The sequence below is a fragment of the Sapajus apella genome, unplaced genomic scaffold (assembly GCF_009761245.1).
Source record: "Sapajus apella isolate SASKATOON/1434 unplaced genomic scaffold, GSC_monkey_1.0 scaffold29, whole genome shotgun sequence".
NCBI classification, from domain to species: Eukaryota; Metazoa; Chordata; class Mammalia; order Primates; family Cebidae; genus Sapajus; species Sapajus apella.
Genome location: NW_022436969.1, coordinates 23259015 through 23279788, shown reverse-complemented (window position 1 = coordinate 23279788; position 20774 = coordinate 23259015). Strand labels below are relative to the sequence as shown.

Sequence of the window (20774 nt, the reverse complement as noted above, 5' to 3'; positions counted from 1 at the left end):
GCAGTGAGCCATGATTGCACCACTGCACTCCAAACTGGGCAACAGAATGAGAACCTGTCTCCAAAAAAAAAAAAAAAAAAAAAAAGGTTCAATTAAGTCTTTTACAGCTCTGTGGTGTGAAATCAGTCAGTGTTTAGATCATCTTGAAACTTGGCTGTTTCTTAGCCCATTTTTTATTTATTCAGTTTTTCTCAAAGCTTTGAATTTAGTACAGATGTTTTCTTTCAGTAGTGTCAGTCAATTAGCTAAAATAACCGTTATCAATCTCATAGCACAGGGTTCAGGAAATTAGAGAGCTACTGGACAATTTCTGAAATCCCCTGCATTGAGAATGAAGTGAACTCAGGGCAGCCACTGTCATTTGACAGCATTCCCTAAACTTCAGATCATATGCCATCTTTATGATTTTTTGCCAGCATTAAGTGCCACCAATACTATTAAAAAATTTTAATCTGCCATAAACAACTTTAAACATTTCTTAAGCAGTAAAACCATGGATCTTAAAATACAGTGTTTTCTTCTGCAGCAAAAAAATAGTTTTTTTTTTTTCTGCAGCATATTAAAATAAATATGTAGCCACTAAAACTATTTGAGTGTTCCTCATGCAGTGGTATGGATACAGTGCCACTGCTAGGGAAACTCTGGCTTTGTCGATTGGAATTGTGGGACCATTGTGGGAAGCTGGTTGTGTTTCCCTTATTATGATAACTCCAATTATAGTAATTAGAAAGTGATCTGCTGCCAGGTCAACAGTGGGAGCCTCTGTGAGAATGTGGCTAGGAGAGGGGAAGGTGTGTGCATTTGACATACTTGTGCTTTGTCTTAGAAAATTCCTACAAAATGTTAACAATTCTGTTTCCCATCATATCTCCTTTTAGAAGATTCCTACACATGTCAACAATTCCGTTTCTCATTCTGTCTCCTTTTTGAAAGATTTATTTATTTAAAGATTTTTACCTTTATAATTTGTATAAAACCTTGCTGCTTTTTGTCTTTTGTCCCTTTCAGCACTCCCCACCACCATCACCAATTATTTATTTATTCTAGCTATTTAATGCCTGGGAAGATAATAATAAAATAAATGCATGAATTGTCAAGTTCTCAATTAACAATTTTACATAAAAAGATAATTAATGGACAGCGGTTTTTCCTTCTTTCCTTTCCTCCTCCCTTCTCTTTCCCTTTTTTCTTTTCCTTCCATTATTTCTAGCTTGTTCATACCCTTCAAAAATGAGCAGAAATTATAAATATTAAATAAGATAGATATCATTTGTAATAAGAAACAATTTACGTGGTTCTTACAAATAACGTCAGAAAAAGCTGCACTAGGACACACGTACATATCAAATGTTTCCTGGAGCTCTACCCCTCATACTTAAGGTGTGTAAATATCACTTGTTGAGGGGGAAAATATCCTACTGTAAACAAACATTCTTGGGGTTTTTTTGTTGTTGTTCTTTTTTTTTGAGACAGTCTCACTTTGATTCTCCTGCCTCAGCCTCCCGAGTAACTGGGATTACAGGCATCCACCACCATGCCTAGTAATTCTTATATTTGTAGTGGAGATGGGGTTTCACCATGTTGGTCAGGCTGGTCTCCAACTCCTGATCTCAAGTGATACTCCTCCCTGGGCCTCCCAAAGTGCTGGGATTATAGGCATGAGCCACCATGCTGGGCCACATTCTCGTGTTTTATAGTAACCTCAGTTACATTGCTTTCCCCTCTAAAAGGGCATCACTTACTCTTTTTCACTTTAGTACTTCGCATGCCCTTTGCCCCACCGACGGCAGCCTCACAGACTGTCCTCATGCAAAGAGCAGTCAAATGTACTGGTATTTAAATTACAGCATGCAGTAACTGCTCTTTTTCACTTCTAAATACTCCGATTTTATAGTTACTAAATTCAGCTCATTTTTAACTCTTCATTTGAAATACGTGTTCCACTTGCTTTGGAGGATTCCAGGCTTTGGTACTTACAAGCAGGCCTTCAGAGTCAGTACTGACAAAGACTTACGGATCAGCTGTGGCACAACACCACGGTGTGTCACTCTGGCCAAATCCATCTGAGATCAAAATCAGATGAATAATTGCTAATGTTTATTGTTCACTGCCTGTACTGGGCACAGAATTTTATATGCAATTAATAACCTGTTTAATGCTCACAAGTCCGCATCTGTTATTATTCTTATTTTACAGATGAAGAGAGATTATGTGGCTTACTCTGAGTTAAACAACTAGCAATAGAGATCCAAACCGTCTGCATCACACCACACTATACACTGCCTCATTGCCTGTCATTTGTTGTATTGCCTTTCCATCCATATTTAAGCTCTTAATAATTTAAATCAGATTCATCAGAGGAAATATATCCCAGATTCTTTGCATTCACATTAAATTGTTTATATGAATATAGATTATTAGTTATTTTTATTTTTAAATCAAAACTTTTTCTTACAGCCGTGTGTCTGGTAAGGCTTTGTGTGTGTCCTGTCTTCATCCATATATCACTAGATCATCAGAGGCTGTGAAGTAAACTAGCTTCTCTCAGCCTCAGTTTCTTCATCTGAAAATAAAGAAGTTAGAGTCAGTTATCTGTAGGATTCCTTTTAACTCTAAATTCTAATCTACAAGTATGAATATGTAATTATTCATTTAAGCTTCCTTTAATTGAATCTGATAGTTATATCCAACCAGAAAAAGCTTCCTATACATAGGCAAGGTGTTACTGAATCAAGCCTCTGTTTTTGTGTGAAATGCTTTGTTACCTGGTATGCCTCCAACACAGATAACCTTTCTTGGCTCAAGAAAAGGTAAGCTTTTGCTTTTTTACCAGATGTAACTACCCCTGAAACTACGAAGAATCTTGTGGAGCCATCTGTGGTGAATGGAGGTTTGACAGCACAAACAAAAGAAAACGGGTTAAGTACCGATCAACAGGTGCCTGCACAGCGGAAGAAGCTCCTCAAAGCCCCAACTCTGGCCGAACTGGACAGCTCTGAGTCTGAGGTGAGGCCCTGGTTCACACAGCTTGACTCCACGATGAGGGTGCTTAATGCTCTCTGACCCGCTTTACTGATTATCTTGCTTCAGTCTTTGCTTCATCTCTTCCCATTTTTCAGCCAATAAAGCTAGGATTAAAATTAATTTGGTTTGCAGGAAATTAAACAGCAGATTACTTTCTATTAGTAAAGACCAATATAGTGGCTATAGTTTATAGAACACTAAAATTTTTGTTGGACCTGCTGGCTCACATCTATAACCCCAGCACTTTGGTAGTCCAAGGCAGGAGTATTGCTGAACCCAGGAGTTTGAGACCAGCCTGGGCAACATAGCAAGACAGGTACAGTAGCACATACCTCTGGTCTGAGCTACTTGGGAGGCTGAGACAGGAGGATCCCTTGAGCCCAGGAGTTCAAGTCTGCAGTGAGCTGTGATTGCACCAGTGCAGTCCAGTCTGGGCAATGGAGTAAGACTGTGTCTCAAATAAATAAAGTCTTAAATTTTAATTGGGCTTAAAACAAGTCAACAATTTTCCAACTTATATTACCTTAATCTCTTCCTGTTTATTTGAGGAAGGAAAAAGTAAAAACATTTTGCATAGATCCTCCTTCCTCTAAAATGCACACACACATATACACACTCAGGATTATTCTTCTTGCAATAGTAATACCAACAGACGAAATTCCAAAAAAGAAAATTCGAATAGTATTCTCCAGGTTTCATCCTCCACCTACCGCCCTTTGCGGAGGGGGAAAGATCTCATATCCTTCCTGATGTCAACATCCACCTGTATGCTAATGATTTCCATACCATCTCAGGCCCCCGTCTGCAGTGTCAGTATTATATTCGTCATTGCTTGTGGGTCTCCACTGCCCCTTCCTCAAAATCAACTTAGGTAAAATGAAATTCTCTTCTTCCCCGCCTTCACCCTCACCCACTTGCCAAACCAAAAACACACACACCCTAGCTACATACACATGCATGCGACACACACACACATCCTAACTACACATACACACCCTAACTACACACATGTACACATGCAGGTACACACACATACCCCTAGCTTCTCATCTTCTGCTTGCTCTCCTAGTTGCTGGCTCCATACCACCCATGTTCATCCAAGGTAGAATCTGAGGAATTATTCCTTAATTTTCCTCTCATCCATCTCCATCCCATTCCAAACAATACCAATAATAATTTTGCTACTAAAGGTTTTTCAGACATTAGTAACAAGAAGAAATATTTGTATTACTAAAGTCAGTTAGTCTCTCTCTCTCTCTTGCTGTCGCTTCAGTCTATCTGACTTTTCTTCTTGACTCCCCAAATTCTATCTTGCATTCACTGCTCTTTGAAACTCCCACTTGAAACCTTCAGAAGGCTCCCTGGCACTTACAGAATAAAATTCACATCCCCTGATCACACGCCTGCAGACACCTCTGGTCTGATGTTATGCCTTCTCAGCGTCTGGTTTATGCCTCAGCCACGCACAGTCGTTCACTTTTCCTGCACAGTTTATCGGTGCTCAGCTTGGTGCTTAGACCTGTCTGCGGTCTGCCCCTCACATCCTTGTCAGAGTCAGCATGGCCTCGCTTTGTCTTAGGAAGTCTCCCAGACACCACTAGCCTGCCAGGACCCCTTCTCCTCGATTCTATCATAACCCACTCATCCCTCTGTTTCACTGGAACACTTAACATTCTGTCATGTAATTATTCACTTATTTCTCTCTCCTACCAGAGTACATGCTCCCTGAGAGGAGGAACCATGCTGAATTTACTTTATATCTCCAGTTTCTAACACCCAGTAGACACTCAAGTATTTAGATAAATTCATATTAACCTATAAGAACAGTGATTTACATTTTAAAAGCCTCTAGCTCAGATATCATCTAGACAGAGCCTAATTCGGGAGCCACTTTCACTTGTGGCTATTTAAATTTAAGTTATGTTAAAATTAAATAAATGAAGAACTCTGTTTCTCAGTTATGGCACTCAGGGTCCCAGGAGCTTCTGTGACTAGTGGCTACACAGATCACAGTCCCTTCACAGAGAGTTCGGTTGGGGGGCACCAATTTGCAGCTGCCAGGAGCTCACCTTCTTACACCCCACCCCCACAGACCTACTTTTAAGTCCTTTCCTTTTCTAGTCCTCTTTTATTACCTCATGAGGCAAGACTACACAGCAAGCCATGATCGAATAAATTTGCAGACTCTGTAACCTTCCTTGTGGTACTCTTTTTGAAAATGAAGTGATAATGCCCCAAATTCAAGTCTTGAGATGATTTGCTAGGCACATTATTCTTATTGTTAACCAAAGAGAGGCCATTAAATGTATTGAAATGTTAACATTTAGAAAACGCAGATAAACTGAAGACTTTCTTTTTTCTTTTTTTTTTTTTTTTTTTGAGACACAGTCTCACTCTGTCGCCTAGGCTGGAATGCAGTGGCACTATGTCGGCTCACTGCAACCTCCACCTCCCGGTTCAAGTGATTCTCTTGCCTCAGCCTCCCGAGTAGCTGGGATTACAGGTGCCTGCCACTACGCCCGGCTAATTTTTGTATTTTTAGTAGAGGCGGGGTTTCACCATGTTGGTCAGTCTGGTCTTGATCTGACCTCAAGAGATCTGCCTGCCTTAGCATTCCCAAGTGTAGGAATTACAGGCATGAGCCACCATGCCCAGCTGAAGTCTTTCTTTTTAGTCAACTGTGTCAAGTTTGGGATTTGTATGAAAGTTTTAATAAACTTACTATTGGTAAGACAGTAGTTCTTTTTAATAGTGGTAGGTAAATTGTGTTTAGTCTAAACACTCTATTAACATTAGCTAACTTCAGATTATCAGCTAGTTAAAGACAACTCAGAAGAAGGTCTGTTGTAAAGCCAGTTAATGAACTGACATTTATATAGACATAAATGAACACCTGGAAACTCAAATTGGGTTTCCTTGCAGTATGAATTAGTAAAGACAGTTCTCCATGTGGCACTGCATAGGGTATGTGGACTGGGTGCTGGAATGGACACTTCATTGTCAGCTATCAGCATATTTTCCTTCTGATGAGGGGAGCTGATTCTGTGATCTCCAGGTCTCTTCCAGTTCCAAAACATGACAGTTTTGCCCAGAAGCATGAAATTGGAAAAGATGTCAAGGAATTCTGTCTATTCCTAAACTAAGATTGACTTACCTCTGGTCATATTTACTGTCTTACAAATGGCCACAAATTCAAAGACTGTTAAATACATCCCATATCATATTACATGGGCGCTCTTCGTTCACATTTTTTAGCAATTTTTTGTTCCCCACTTTTTAGTGCATTTTAAAACTCTTCTCCTATTCTTTTCACCAACTTTTTTTTTCCAATACCACTCCATTTTTTCCAGCCAAATATTTATTGAAAGCCTTCAGTAACTACTAAAGGTAGAGGCAGAAATATGATGGTCATCGCTTTCCTATTGTTTATAATTTAAATAGAATATAAAAAGTATATCTATACCTAAGAATCATTCTAAGTGTTTACTGAGCACTGTGTCTTCCAGACACTGTCTTACGCTATGTAGAGTGTGACTGGATGCTATAGAAGTCCAGAGACTGCGGAGGTCAATTCAGTCAGTGAGTAAACACCACAGGGGCTGGAAAGACTGGAGAAGCCATGTGGAAGAGTAGTAGGACTTAGGTTTTAGAATGAGTATAAAAGACAGCAGAGGGCTTTCCATTTTGTTGCGGGATGTGAGCCGGGCTGTGCCACAGCATGTTGATGTATTTCTCTTGTGCCTTTTTTTTTTTTTTTTTTAATGTCAGAGAGAGAGATTTTTTAGAAGGAATTGGCTTATGTGACGACTCTTGTGCCTTCTTGAGAGCAGAGGTGCAGTCTTACTCAAACCTCTGCTCCTAAGTGCACTTCTGGCATCTGGTGACTCTGCTGACTTATCTAGTGAATTCCTGGCTGGCGTTGCACCATGAGCAAAGATCAAGTCAAGACTCAGGGCTGTAGAAGACAGCAGAGAACAAATAAAGGACAGTCTCAAAAAAGGCTGACTTCATTCTTTAGCTTCCTGCCTCTCAGTTGTATCACCTACTTGCCCATTTTCCCTCTCCTCCTCAAGTTTAATGATTGGCTTCCAAACATGGTTTTTTGGGGTTTTTCTTGAGACAGAGCCTCACTCCATAGCCAAGACTGGAATGCAGTGGCGCAACCTTACTCAGCTTACTACATACTCCACCTCCTGAGTTCAAGCAATTCTCCTGCTTCAGCCTCCTGAGTAGCTGGGATTACAGGTGCCCGCCATCACGCCTGGCTAATCCTTGTATTTTTAGTAGAGACAGGGTTTCACCATGTTGGCCAGGCTTGTCTTGAACTTCTGACCTCAGGTGAGTTGCCCACCTTGGCCTCCCAGTGCTGGGATTACAAGCGTGGGCCACCGCACCTGCTCCAAACATGTTTTTAAGTGCCAAAACTTTTTCTTCACACCAGACTTACACAGAAGTACAGTGTCAATCAGCTAGAAATGGAGGTGGGGACTAGAGCCTTCCCCACCTACAACCCCCCATCCTTCAAGGCCTCTTTAAGGCCTCAAAGAACAATGTGAAATTTCTTTTCCATTCCAAGAGGGAGTGGCCCACTGCTGAGTCAGCACTCAGCTGCTGACACTGAACTCACCAGTGGAGTCCACCTGTCTCTACTGCCCTTTGCATGAGCCTCTTTTTTTTTTTTTTTTTTTTTGGTGATGGAATCTCGCTCTATCGCCAGGCCTGAGTGCAGTGGCAAGATCTTGGCTCACGGCAACTTCCACCTCCCAGGTTCAAGCAATTGTCCTGCGTTCACCTCCTGAGTCACTGGGATTACATGTGCCCGCCACCACACCCAGCTAACTTTAGTATTTTTAGTAGAGACAGGGTTTCACCGTGTTAGCCAGGATGGGCTCGATCTCTTGACCTTGTGATCCACCCGCCTTGGCCTCCCCAAGTGCTGGGATTACAGGCATGAGCCACCACACCTGGCCTCCATGGGCCTCTTTGCCCACCCTCTGTACCGAAAACAACCAAGACCAGAAATTCCCCTTGAAGGGAAAGCAGTGACACTTGCAACTGCAAACTAAACACTTTAATCAATCCTGATACAGGAAATGCTGTCACGTGTATGTAAATTTTACCTGTTAATTTATCAGGATTCATTCTTGCAATGACTTTTTTTTTCCATTTTAAGAAATGCTTTCTAGCCACCAAAATACCTACTATATGGTAAATTATGTATACATGATCTTATTTAATCTTCTTTTCCATAGAGACTCTATTTTTTTAAGAGATGCCTTCTACCATTGCAGGATATCACCTGTGCTCCCCTGCAGGGTTTTTATTTGATGACATTGTCCACCAGAAGTTCCCTACTACCTATTGCTGTCTTTGAGGTTTAACTTAAAATGTGGGCCCAGATTATCACATAGAACAGTTTACTGTTTAACCCTTATTTAGTTCTGAATTTCTTTGTAATCAGTTAATATATTATTGTAGATCAAATACTCTTATGAAATCAGAATGATGTTATTTACATTATCAATTACAAACTCAACTATTTAAAAAAAAACTCCTTGGGACGGATCCAAGATGGCTGATTAGGAGCAGCTCAGGATTTCCGCTCCCAGCGAAAGCATGGAGGGTGAGTGGAAGCCACATTTCCAGACAGATTTTTATTGCCCACAGACCAGGAGATTCCCAGGCAGAGGAGCCCCACGGGTCGGCAGCACAGCTGTTTTGACTGGCGTGGCTGTTTTGGCCGGCCTGGTGCGGCGGTTCTCCATACAAAATACACGGGTCCGGGCACCATTTTAGCTGGCGATTGGAGCTCGGGGAATAAAGAGCCACCCATTCAACTGACAGAAAAGAGGACTGAAACAGGGAGCCAGGCCAGGAGATTCCTGGGCAAAAAAGTGCCACGAATCTCAGCACAGCTGTTTCAGCCGGCGCAGTGGGTCACCGCACAGGAAATCACACAGATCCTGGAGCCTTTTCAACAGGCGACTGGAACACCTGGGAGACAAAAAAAAGAAAAGGCCCTGAGGCACGGAGCCAGGTAATCAGGCTCGGCTGGTCCCACCCCCACAGAAAAACAGCAATCTGAAATGCTCTGGATTGAGTTTCACAGCAAGCACAGCTGAACCCAGGACATTCCAGCTCTGTGGGGGAGGGGCGCCCGCCATTACAGAGGCACTCCGCCGTTACTGAGGTGGGCCACCATTACCGAGGCAGTTCTAACTACACCCATATAAACAGAACTGCAGGGAAATTCACATGGCAGCTGGGCAGAGCCCACAGCAGCTCAGCAAAGCCTCTGCGGGCAGACAGTGAGTAGGCTGCCTCCTTGCTGGGCAGGGCAGCCCTGAAAAAAGCCAGCAGCACAACAGAAACTCATAAATAAAGCCCTAACTCCCTGGGACAGAGCACCTGGGGGAAAAAAAGAGAGGGGGGGTTTATGAGTTCAGCTGCAGCAGACTTAAACGTACTTGCCCAGCAACTCTGAATGAACAACGGAGCTCACAGCTCAGCACTTGAGCTTCTATAAACGACATACTATCTCCTCAAGCATCTCCCTGACCCCCGTATATCCAAAGAGTCACCTCATAAAGGAGAGCTCAGACTGACATCAGGCAGGTATCCTTCAGGGACAAAGATAGCAGAAGAAACTGGCAGCAACCCTTACTGTTCTGCAGCTGCTCCCCAGGCAAGCAGGGCCTGGAGTGGACCTCAGCAGTCCTACAGCAGAGAGTCCTGACTGTTAGAAGGAAAACTAAGAAAGAAATAACTTCATCATCAACAAACTGAATGTCGACTCAGAGACCCAATCTGAAAGTCAACAACTACAAAGATGAGAGGTGGATAAATACAGAAAGATAGGAAGAAACCAGCACAAAAAGGATGAAAACACCCGAAATCAGAACACCTCTCCTCCTTCAAGGGATCACAACTCCTCACCAGCAAGGGAACAAGGCTGGATGGAGAATGAGTGTGATGAATTGACAGAATCAGGCTTCAGAAGGTGGGTAATAAGAAACTTCTATGAGCTAAAAGAACATGTTCTAACCTAATGCAAAGAAACTAAGAACCTTGAAAAAATATTTGACGAAATGCTAATGAGAATGGACAGCTTAGAGAGAAATATAAGTGAATTGATGGAGCTGAAAAACAACACGAGAACTTCGTGAAGCATGCACAAGTTTCAACAGCCGAATTGACCAAGCAGAAGAAAGGATATCAGAGGTTGAAGATCAACTCAATGAAATAAAACGAGAAGCCAAGATTAGAGAAAAAGGGGTAAAAAGGAATGAACAAAATCTCCAAGAAATATGGGACTATGTGAAAAGACCTAATCTACATTTGTTAGGTATACCTGAATGTGACGGAGAGAATGAATCCAAGCTGGACAATACGCTTCAGGATATTATCCAGGAAAACTTCCCCAACCTAACAAGGCAGGCCAATATTCAAGTCCAGGAAATACAGAGAACCCCACAAAGATATTCCTCAAGAAGAGCAACACCAAGGCATATAATCGTCAGATTCGCCAGGGCTGAAATGAAGGAGAAAATGCTAAGGGCAGCCAGAGAGAAAGGTCAGGTTACCCACAAAAGGAAGCCCATCAGACTCACAGCAGATCTCTCAGCAGAAACCCTACAAGCCAGAAGAGACTGGGGGCCAATATTCAACATTCTTAAAGAAAAGAACTTTCAACCCAGAATTTCATATCCAGCCAAACTAAGCTTCATAAGTGAAGGAAAAATAAAATCCTTTGTGAACATGCAAGTACTCAGAGATATCATCACCACCAGGCCTGCTTTACAAGAGTTCCTGAAAGAGGCACTAAACATAGAACAACCAGTACCAGCCACTCCAAAAACATACCAAATGGTAACAAGCATCAACACAATGAAGAAACTGCATCAACTAATGGGCAAAACAGCCAGCTAGCATCAAAATGGCAATATCAATTTCACACATAACAATATTAACCCTAAATGTAAATGGGCTAAATGCCCCAATCAAAAGACACAGACTGGCAAATTGGATAAAAAGCCAAAACCCATTGGTGTGCTGTATCCAGGAAACCCATCTCACATGCAAGGATACACAAAGGCTCAAAATAAAGGGATGGAAGAAGATTTACCAAGCAAATGGAGAGCAAAAAAGCAGGAGTTGCAATTCTCGTCTCTGATAAAATAGACTTTAAACCAACAAAAATCAAAAGAGGCAAAGAAGGACATTACATAATGGTGAAAGGATCAATGCAACAAGAAGAGCTAATGATCCTAAATATATATGCACCCAATGCAAGAGCACCCAGATACATAAGGCAAGTTCTTAATGACTTACAAAGGGACTTAGACTACCACACAATAATAGTGGGAGACTTTAACACTCCACTATCAATATTAGACACATCAATGAGACAGAAAATTAACAAGGATATCCAGGACTTTAACTCAGAACTGGACCAAGCAAACCTAATAGACACTTACAGAACTGTCCACCCCAAATCCACAGAATATACATTCTTCTCAGTACCACATCACGCCTACCCTAAAATTGACCACATAATTGGAAGTAAATCACTCCTCAGCAAATGCAAAGGAACGGCAGTCATAACGAACAGTCTCTCAGACCACAGTGCAATCAAGTTAGAACTCAGAATTCAGAAACTAACTCAGAACCACACAACTTCATGGAAATTGAACAACTGGCTCTTGAATCTTGACTGGATAAAAAATGAAATGAAGGCAGAAACAAAGATGTTCTTCGAAACCAATGAGAACAAAGACACAACATACCAGAATCTCTGGAACACATTTAAAGCAGCATCTATAGGAAAATTTATAGCAATAAATGCCCACATGAGAAGCAAGAAGATCTACAATCGACCCCCATCATCAAAATTGAAAGAGCTAGAGGAGCAAGACCAAAAAAACTCAAAACCTAGCAGAAGACAAGAAATAAGTAAGATCAGAGCAGAACTGAAGGAGATGGAGACACGAAAAAAACCTTCAAAAAATCAATAAATCCAGGAGCTGATTTTTCAAAGAGATCAACAAAATAGACAGACCACTAGCCAGATTAATTTAAGAAAAAAAAAAAAGTAGAATCAAATAGATGCAATACAAAATGATAAAAGGGATATCACCACAGATTCCGTAGAAATACAAACTGTCATCACAGATTATTACAAACAACTCTATGCACATAAACTAGTAAACCTGGAAGAAATGGATAAATTCCTGGACACTTGCATCCTTCCAAGCCTAAACCAGGAAGAAGCTGAAACCCTGAATAGACCAATAACAAGGTCTGAAGTTGAGGCAGCAATTAAGAGCCTACCCCCCAAAAAAAGCGCAGGTCCGGACAGGTTCACAGCTGAATTCTACCAGACATACAAAGAGGAGCTGGTACCATTCCTTCTGAAACTATACCACACAATCCAAAAAGAGGAAATCCTTCCCAGATCATTTTATGAGACCAACATCATCCTGATACCAAAACTCGGCAGTGACTCAACAAGAAGAGAAAACTTCAGGCCAATATCCATGATGAACATAGATGCAAAAATCTTCAATAAAATACTGGCAAACCGATTGCAACAGCACATCAAAAAGGTTATCCACCATGATCACGTAGGCTTCATCCTGGGGATGCTAGACTGGTTCAACATACGCAAGTCCATAAACATAATTCACCACATAAACAGAACCAAAGACAGAAACCACATGATTATCTCAATTGATGCAGAGAAGGCCTTCAACAAAATTCAACAGCTCTGTATGCTAAAAACTCTCAATAAACTAAGTATCAAAGGAACATATCTCAAATCAATAAAAGCTATTTACGAAAAATCTGCAGTCAGTATCATACTGAATGGGCAAAAACTGGAAGCATTCCTTTTGAAATCTGGCACTAGACAAGGATGCCCTCTCTCACCACTCCTATTCAATATAGTATTGAAAGGTCTAGCCAGAGCACTCAGGCAAGAAAAAGAAATAAAGGGTATTCAAATAGGAAAGGAGGAAGTCAAATTGTCTGTATTTGCAGACGACATGATTGTATATCTAGAAGACCCCATCGTCTCAGCCCCAAATCTCCTGAGACTGATAAGCAACTTCAGCAAAGTCTCAGGATACAAAATCAATGTGCAGAAATCACAGGCATTCCTATGCACCAATAACAGACTTAAAGAGAGCCACATCAAGAACAAACTGCCATTCACAATTGCTACAAAGAGAGTAAAATACCTGGGAATACAACTAACAAAGGACGTAAAAGATCTCTTCAAGGAGAACTACAAACCACTGCTCAACAAAATAAGAGAGGACACAAACAGGTGGAGAAACATTCCGTGTTCATGGTTAGGAAGAATCAATATCGTGGAAATGGCCATACTGCCCAAAGTAATTTACAGATTCAACGCTATCCCCATCAAGCTACCAATGACCTTCTTCACAGAACTGGAAAAAACCACCTTAAACTTCATATAGATCCAAAAGAGAGCCTGCATAGCCAAGTCAATTCTAAGCAAAAAAGCAAAGCAGGAGGCATCACACTACCGGACTTCAAACTATAGTACAAGGCTACAGTAATCAAAACAGCATGGTACTGGTACCAAAACAGAGATATAGACCAATGGAACAGAACAGAGGCCTCGGAGGCAACATGACATATCTACAACCATCCGATCTTTGACAATCTGACGAAAACAAGCAATGGGGAAAGGATTCCCTGTTTAATAAATGGTGTTGGGAAAACTGGTTAGCCATGTGCAGAAAGCAGAAACTGGACCCCTTCCTGACACCTTACACTGAAAGTAACCCCAGGTGGATTAAAGACTTAAACATAAAACCTAACACCATAAAACCTCTAGAAGAAAACCTAGGCAAAACCATTCAGGACATAGGCATAGGCAAGGACTTCATGACCAAAACACCAAAAGCATTGGCAACAAAAGCCAAAATAGACAAATCGTACCTAATCAAACTCTACAGCTTCTGCACAGCAAAAGAAATAGTCATTAGTGTGAATTGGCAACCAACAGAATGGGAAAAAATGTTTGCAATCTACCCATCTGACAAAGGGTTGATATCCAGAATCTACAAAGAACTAAAACAGTTTTACAAAAAAAAACAAGCCCATTCAAAAGTGGGCAAAGGACATGAACAGACACTTTACAAAAGAAGACATACATGAGGCCAACAAACACATGAAAAAATGCTCATCATCACTGGTCATTAGAGAAATGCAAATCAAAACTACATTGAGATACCACCTCATGCCAGTTAGAATGGCAATCATTAAAAAAACTGGAGACAACAGATGCTGGAGAGGATGTGGAGAAATAGGAACACTTTCACACTGTTGGTGGGAGTGTAAATTAGTCCAACCATTGTGTAAGACAGTGTGGTGATTCCTCAAGGACCTAGACATAGAATTTCCATTTGACCCAGCAATCCCATTACTGGGTATATATCCAAAGGATTGTAAATCGTTCTACTATAAGGACACATGCACACGAATGTTCATTGCAGCACTGTTTACAGTAGCAAAGACCTGGAACCAACCCAAATGCCCATCAATGATAGACTGGACAGGGAAAATGTGGCACATATACACCATGGAATACTATGCAGCCATCTAAAATGATGAGTTCGTGTCCTTTGTAGGGACAGGATGAAGCTGGAAACCATCATTCTCAGCAAACTGACACAAGAACAGAAAATCAGACACCGCATGTTCTCACTCATAGGTGGATGTTGAACAATGAGAACACATGGACACAGGGAGGGGAGCATCACACCCTGGGGTCTGTAGTGGTGAAATAGGGGAGGGATAGCATGGGGAGAAATATGCAGATATTGGTGATGAGGAGGAAGGCAGCACATCACACTGCCATGTGTGTACCTATGCAACAATCTTGCATGTTCCTCACATGTACCCAAAAACCTAAAATGCAATCAAGAAAAATTGAAAAAAAAAAAAACCTCCTTAATTAAGAACAAAGACACTGACTTGCTTTTTAATTAACAAAATATGAGCAACTTCCATTTGATTAAATGTCCTTTTCCAACATGATGCCTGATCTGTGTGGTTTATTCCACAGTAATAACCTACTGTATTTTATCTACTCAGTCCTCTATTTTTTAACATTAAGGCTGTTGCCAATTTTCTACCATTATAAATAGCAACAGTATTGTGAGCATCGTTATATTTTTGCTTCCGTTTCTCAATTTTTTTTTTTTGTCAGAACTGAATTTTCTGGGTGAAAGAATGGACATTTGTGTAGCTTTTGATACATATTGCTAAGTGCCTTAAAGAAAACTGTAATGAGTCAGGTGGGTGGCTCACAGCTATAATCTCAGCACTCTGGGAGACCAAGGCAGTCAGATCACTCAAGATCAAGAGTTTGAGACCAGCTTGAGCGACATAGCAAGACCTCCATCTCTACAAAAAAAAAAATTGGCTGGGCATGGTGCCTCACGCCTGTAATCCCAGCACTTTGGGAGGCTGAGGTGGGTAGATCACTTGAGTTCAGGAGTTCAAGACCAGCCTAGCCAACATGGCAAAACTCTGTCTCTACTAAAAATACAAAATATAGCTGGGCATTATGGTACGTGCCTGTAATCCCAGCTACTTGGGAGACTGAGGCAGGAGAATTGCTTGAACTCAGGAGGCGGAAGTTACAGTGAGCCAAGATCACACCACTGCACCCCCGCCTAGGCAGCAGAGCCAGACTTCATCTGGTGCACACCTGTAGTCCTAGCTACTGGAAGGCTGAGGCAGGAGGATCACTTGAGCCCAGGATTTCAAGGCTATAGTGAGCTATAATCATTGCCACTACACTCCAGCCTGGGACTTGAACTCCTGGGCTCCCAGCACTGTGGGAGGCTGAGGCAGGGCAGTTCACTTGAGCCCAGGAGTTCAAGACCAGCCTGGTCAACATGGCAAAACTCCATTTTTACTAAAAATACAAGAAATTAGTTTGGCATGGTGACACATGCCTGTAATCCCTGCTACTTGGGAGGCTGAGGTGGGAGGATCACGTAAGCCAAGGGGTCAAGGCTGCAGTGAGCTGTGATTACCTCTGTACTTCAGTCCCGGTGGTGGAATGAGACCCTGTCTCAAAAAAAAAAAAACAAAAGAAAACAAGAAACAAAAACGCTGGGCACGGTGACCCTACAATGACTATTTTGTATTGCGCTAACCCTGTGTTAGACATTCATTGTTGCTGGGGTTTTTGTTGTTTGGATTCATTTTTTTATAGAGACAGGGGTCTTGAACTCCTAGTCTCAAGCAGTCCTCTTGTCTCGGCCTCCTAAAGTGCTAGGATTACAGGCATGAGCCACCATGCCCAGCGTATGTTAGACTTTAGATATAAATCAAATTTGTCTTTACAAAGACCATGGATGCCAGCTATGATCCTTGTATAAAAGATAAATAAGAAAACTGGCCAGGCACAGTGGCTCACAGCTGTAATCCCAGCACTTTGGGAGGCCATGGTGGGCAGATCACTTGAGGTCAGGAGTTCAAGATAGCCTGATCAACATGGCAAAATCCCGTATCTACTGAAAAGATAAAAATTAGCCCAGTGTGGTGGTGTACAACCTGTAATTGAGCTACTCGGGAGGCTGAGGCATGAGAATCACTTGAACTCCAGAGGTGGAGGCTCCAGTGAACTGAGATCCTGCCATTGCACTCCAGCAGGGGTGACAAGGCTAGACTCTGTCTCAGAAAAAAAGAGAGAGAGACACAAAATGGTTGTCTAAGTTCAAAGAGCTAGTAAATGATAATGTTAGATTTGAAACTCAAGTCTCTCTAACTCTGAAGGCCATATATCTCATGAATTTGCTAGTATTCTCACTGTACATGAGAATGCCCAAACTGAACACAGGCTGGGTGTGCTGGCTCACGCCTGTCATTTGAGCACTGAGAGGCCAAGGCAGATGGATCACTTAAGGCCAGAAGTTCAAGACAAACCTGGCCAACATAGTGAAACCCCATATCTACTAAAAATACAAAAATCAGCCAGGTGTGGTGGCACATGGTTCTAATCCCAGTATTTGGGAGGCTGAGACATGAGAATCACTTGAAGAGCAAGACTCTAGTGTCAAAAAACAAAACGAACAAACAAAAAAATATTTTTTTAACTAGAAGGGGCCTTAGAAATTTTGTCCAGCATTTTTACTTTTCAGTGACAAAACAGCAGCGTGGTAGAGACTGAGTTAGAAAAGCCATATAGTGTGTTAGTCACAGACCCCCTCTTTTAGCCCCCCGCCCACACACACCAGACCTTTTTTCCATTACTTTTTTTTTTTTTCAGTTCTTGGAAACCTAATTTCAGTGTTTCTGGTTTATCTCTAATAACCTCTCCTAGCCTATTTTGGGTAAGTTTTTTTTAAGGAAAGATGAGTTTTGATTGTAGCATATCAAAGCTTCCAGTGGAAAAGCTAAACAAAGGAGCTGTGTCTGAGCCCTCTTTGAACCTCTTTTCTGGAAGAGGAAGATTTCCATTCCTGTTAAGTGAGTTAAGTACCCATACTGGCCCCTGAAACTATACTCTGGCCGTATTCGGTGCCAGTGGGCCCTGGAGCAAAGCAGCAGTGCAGGAGGCTTTCCTGCAGGCACGGTTCTGAGCTAGAGAAGCCCTGACTCTGAGGATCAGCCAGTCACTGAGATCAGACGAAAAACACAAGCAGATTTTGGGAAGCAGGTCAGGCAGTAGAAGCAACTCATGTTCTAGAGATGTCAGAGACCCATCAGAATTCCCCAGACAAGCAAAAAGTGATTAGGTAGTAGAAATAGACATGAGACGGCATGCAGCAAACAGGAGTCTGTACACACACATGCATGTACCCACACATATGCACACACATGTGAACACACACTCTTCTCTCAGGAGAACTGACCTTTAAAAGTTCCCTGGCCCTCCTTCTGAGGGCCTTTGTGATTCCTCTGGGACAAGAACTAATCCTGGAGAAGATTCATTTTAAGCAATCAGAAAGTTGTGTGCAGCTGCCTTTTGTGGGTATTAAGGGACAGAGGAACATGAACACTTCTGGGGGAGCAGCGTAAAATTTAAAACAGTTCTTTATATCTGTAATATTTCAGTATATTGTATGTGCATTGGGTAATCAAGGTACATCAGATTCTAATGTCAAACCTTAGTTATTTCCTTTTTGCAAAAGCATTTTTTAAGAAATTAATATACTGGCCACACATGGTGGCCAGTATAGGATTATGCCTGTAATCCTAGCACTTTGGGAATCCAAGGCAGGAGGATCACTTGAGGCCAGGAATTCAAGACCAGTCTGGACAACATAGTGAGACCCCGTCTCTACAACAAATGTTTTTTTAAAAAAAATTAGCACCATTCCAGCTAGGCATGGTGGCACATGTCTGTAGTCGCAGATACTTGGGAAGTTGAGATGGGAGGATCACTTGAGCCCTGGAGGTCAAGGCTGCAGTGAGCCATGAGTGCACTACTGCACTCCAGCCTGGGCAATACAGTGAGACCCTGTCTTGAATTAACTAATTAATGAAAATAAAAACTTGAATATATTATGTGGTTTTCTTGTATTACTGCTTTTTAAATAGAGAATGCACCCTCTTAGTGCCAAAATCTAGTTTTGCCTCAATTGCATCTGGAAGAGTCTCAGGAGATCTAGTAAAGTATATATATTTTTAAAAAAGAGTGAGAGTAAAATAAAAGTATTCAGCATTATTAAGATGAAAAAAAAAAAAAAATCAGAATGTGGCCAATGCGGTGGTGGCTCAGGCCTGTAATCCCAGCACTTTGGGAGGCTAAGGCAGGAGGATCACTTGAGGTCAGGAGTTCGAGACCAGACTGGCCAATGTAGCGAAACCCCATCTCTACTAAAAAAAATATATAAAAATTAACCATACATGGTGGCACACTTGCCAGTAATCTCACCCACTCGGGAGGCTAAGGCAGGAGAATCGGTTGAACCCAAGAGGAAGAGGTTGCAGTGAACAGATTATGCCACTGCACTCCAGCCTGGTTGAATGAGTGAGACCTTGTCTCAAAAAATAATAAAAAAAAGATTTAAAAATCAAATTTACCTTTAAATTCACCTAAACTGAAATTTTAATTCCCCTAGAACCATATCTACAAATTTTTAGTGTTACTTTGGAAAGGGAGATTCAGGAAAGACTTACTTAGACTTATTTTCCAGGCAAGGTCTCACTCTGTCACTCAGGCTATAGTGTAGTGGTGCAAACACAGCTCATTGCAGCCTCGACCTCGTGTGCTCAAGGGGTCCTCCTGCTTCAGGTTCCCAAGTAGCTAGGAACTTAGGGGTATGCCACCACACGTGGCTCTTTTTTCTCTTATTATTTTTTGTAGAAATGGGCTCTCACCATGTTGCCTAGGCTGTCTCAAACTCCCAGGCTCAAGAGATCCTCTGGCCTCAGCCTCCCAAAGTGCTGGGAAACAAGTGTGAGGCACCGTGCCCGGAAAGGAAAGACACTTAGTTTCGGTTTACATTTTTGACCTGGAGAGGACTGTAAAGAATATTCGACCTAACCACATTTTCTAGATAAAAAAGATGCTGAGAAATGCTGAATTGTGCACTCAGGTTCTTCTGACTGATTAGAGTGGAACTGGCTCATTTGGACACAGTGAAGCCTATTGATTAAGTTGTTTTGCTTCTTCAAAGGACTGTCAGGATCATCAAACATTGAGTAGTCATTTTAAAGATCAGAAGCAGTGGTGGAAAAATCCAGCTTTGAGGTTTTATAGGACTTCACTGAGAATAAAGTCTGAACGAGAGAAAGAGCCCCTTCCAGCAAAGCTTCCCTCCACTGCTCTCCTTGTTTTGGAGGTCAACACGTACGTAAAAAGGACATGAAATATAAAGTAAACTTGAGAGAGCCACATCACATGTACGGCCAGATGTTGGTGTTCTTTGAGCTGAGTGGAAGTGTGGCCAGTGCTGAACTGCAGTAGTGTGCTCTGGCTCCACCACTTCAGATACAGATTACTATGCTTCTCATGTTTTCAATTTTCTTTGGAATTTTAACATTTGTGGTCATAAAATTACTGGTCTTTTTTATTTCTTATAAAAGACTTCATTCTGGCCTGGCGCGATGGCTCATGCCTGTGATCTCAGCGCTTTGGGAGACTGAGGCGGGCAGATCATGAGGTCAGGAGTTCGAGACCAGCCTGGCCAATGTGGTGAAACCCTGTCTCTATTAAAAATACAAAAATTAGCCAGATGTGGTGGTGTGCACCTGTAGTCCCAGCTACTTAGAAGGCTGATGCAGAAGAATCATTTGAACCTGGGAGGCAGAGGTTGCAGTGAGCCGGGATTGTGCCACTGTACTCCAGTCTGGGCGACAGAGCAAGACTCCAACTCAAAAAAAAAAAAAAAAAAAAAAAAAACTTCATTCTGACCGATATACTTATTTGTTTATAGAGCCATCTTTTTCTCAGAGATAGTTTTCTTACAGAATTACATATGGTATTTTCTTTTTTTTTTTTTTAAGACGGCGTTTCACCATGTTGGTCAGGCTGGTCTTGAACTCCCAACCTCTGGTGATCTGCCTGCCTTGGCCTCCAAAGTGCTTGGATTACAGGCGTGAGCCACCATACCCGGCCAATTATGATATTTTCATTGTACAAAATTTAACTCTAAATAGTTTCTACGCTGGAGTAAAGAAACATGATCCAATTCTCCCTTAACGCTAACAAAGGTAACAACATGTAAAGTTAGACTACAAAAATATTGCTAGCAAAG

At 41.7% G+C, this 20774-nt stretch overlaps 1 protein-coding gene across 4 annotated transcripts in view; it reads left to right on the top strand.

Annotated features, from left to right (window-relative positions):
* Nucleotides 1-20774, top strand: part of SPIRE1 (spire type actin nucleation factor 1) — a 206589-nt gene that overhangs the window by 167028 nt on the left and 18787 nt on the right. For all 4 annotated transcript variants that reach the window (XM_032293432.1, XM_032293430.1, XM_032293431.1 and 1 more), the window contains one exon: nt 2834-3006. In XM_032293432.1, the coding sequence (XP_032149323.1) occupies nt 2834-3006 (173 nt within the window). The remainder of the gene's footprint in view (nt 1-2833; nt 3007-20774) is intronic.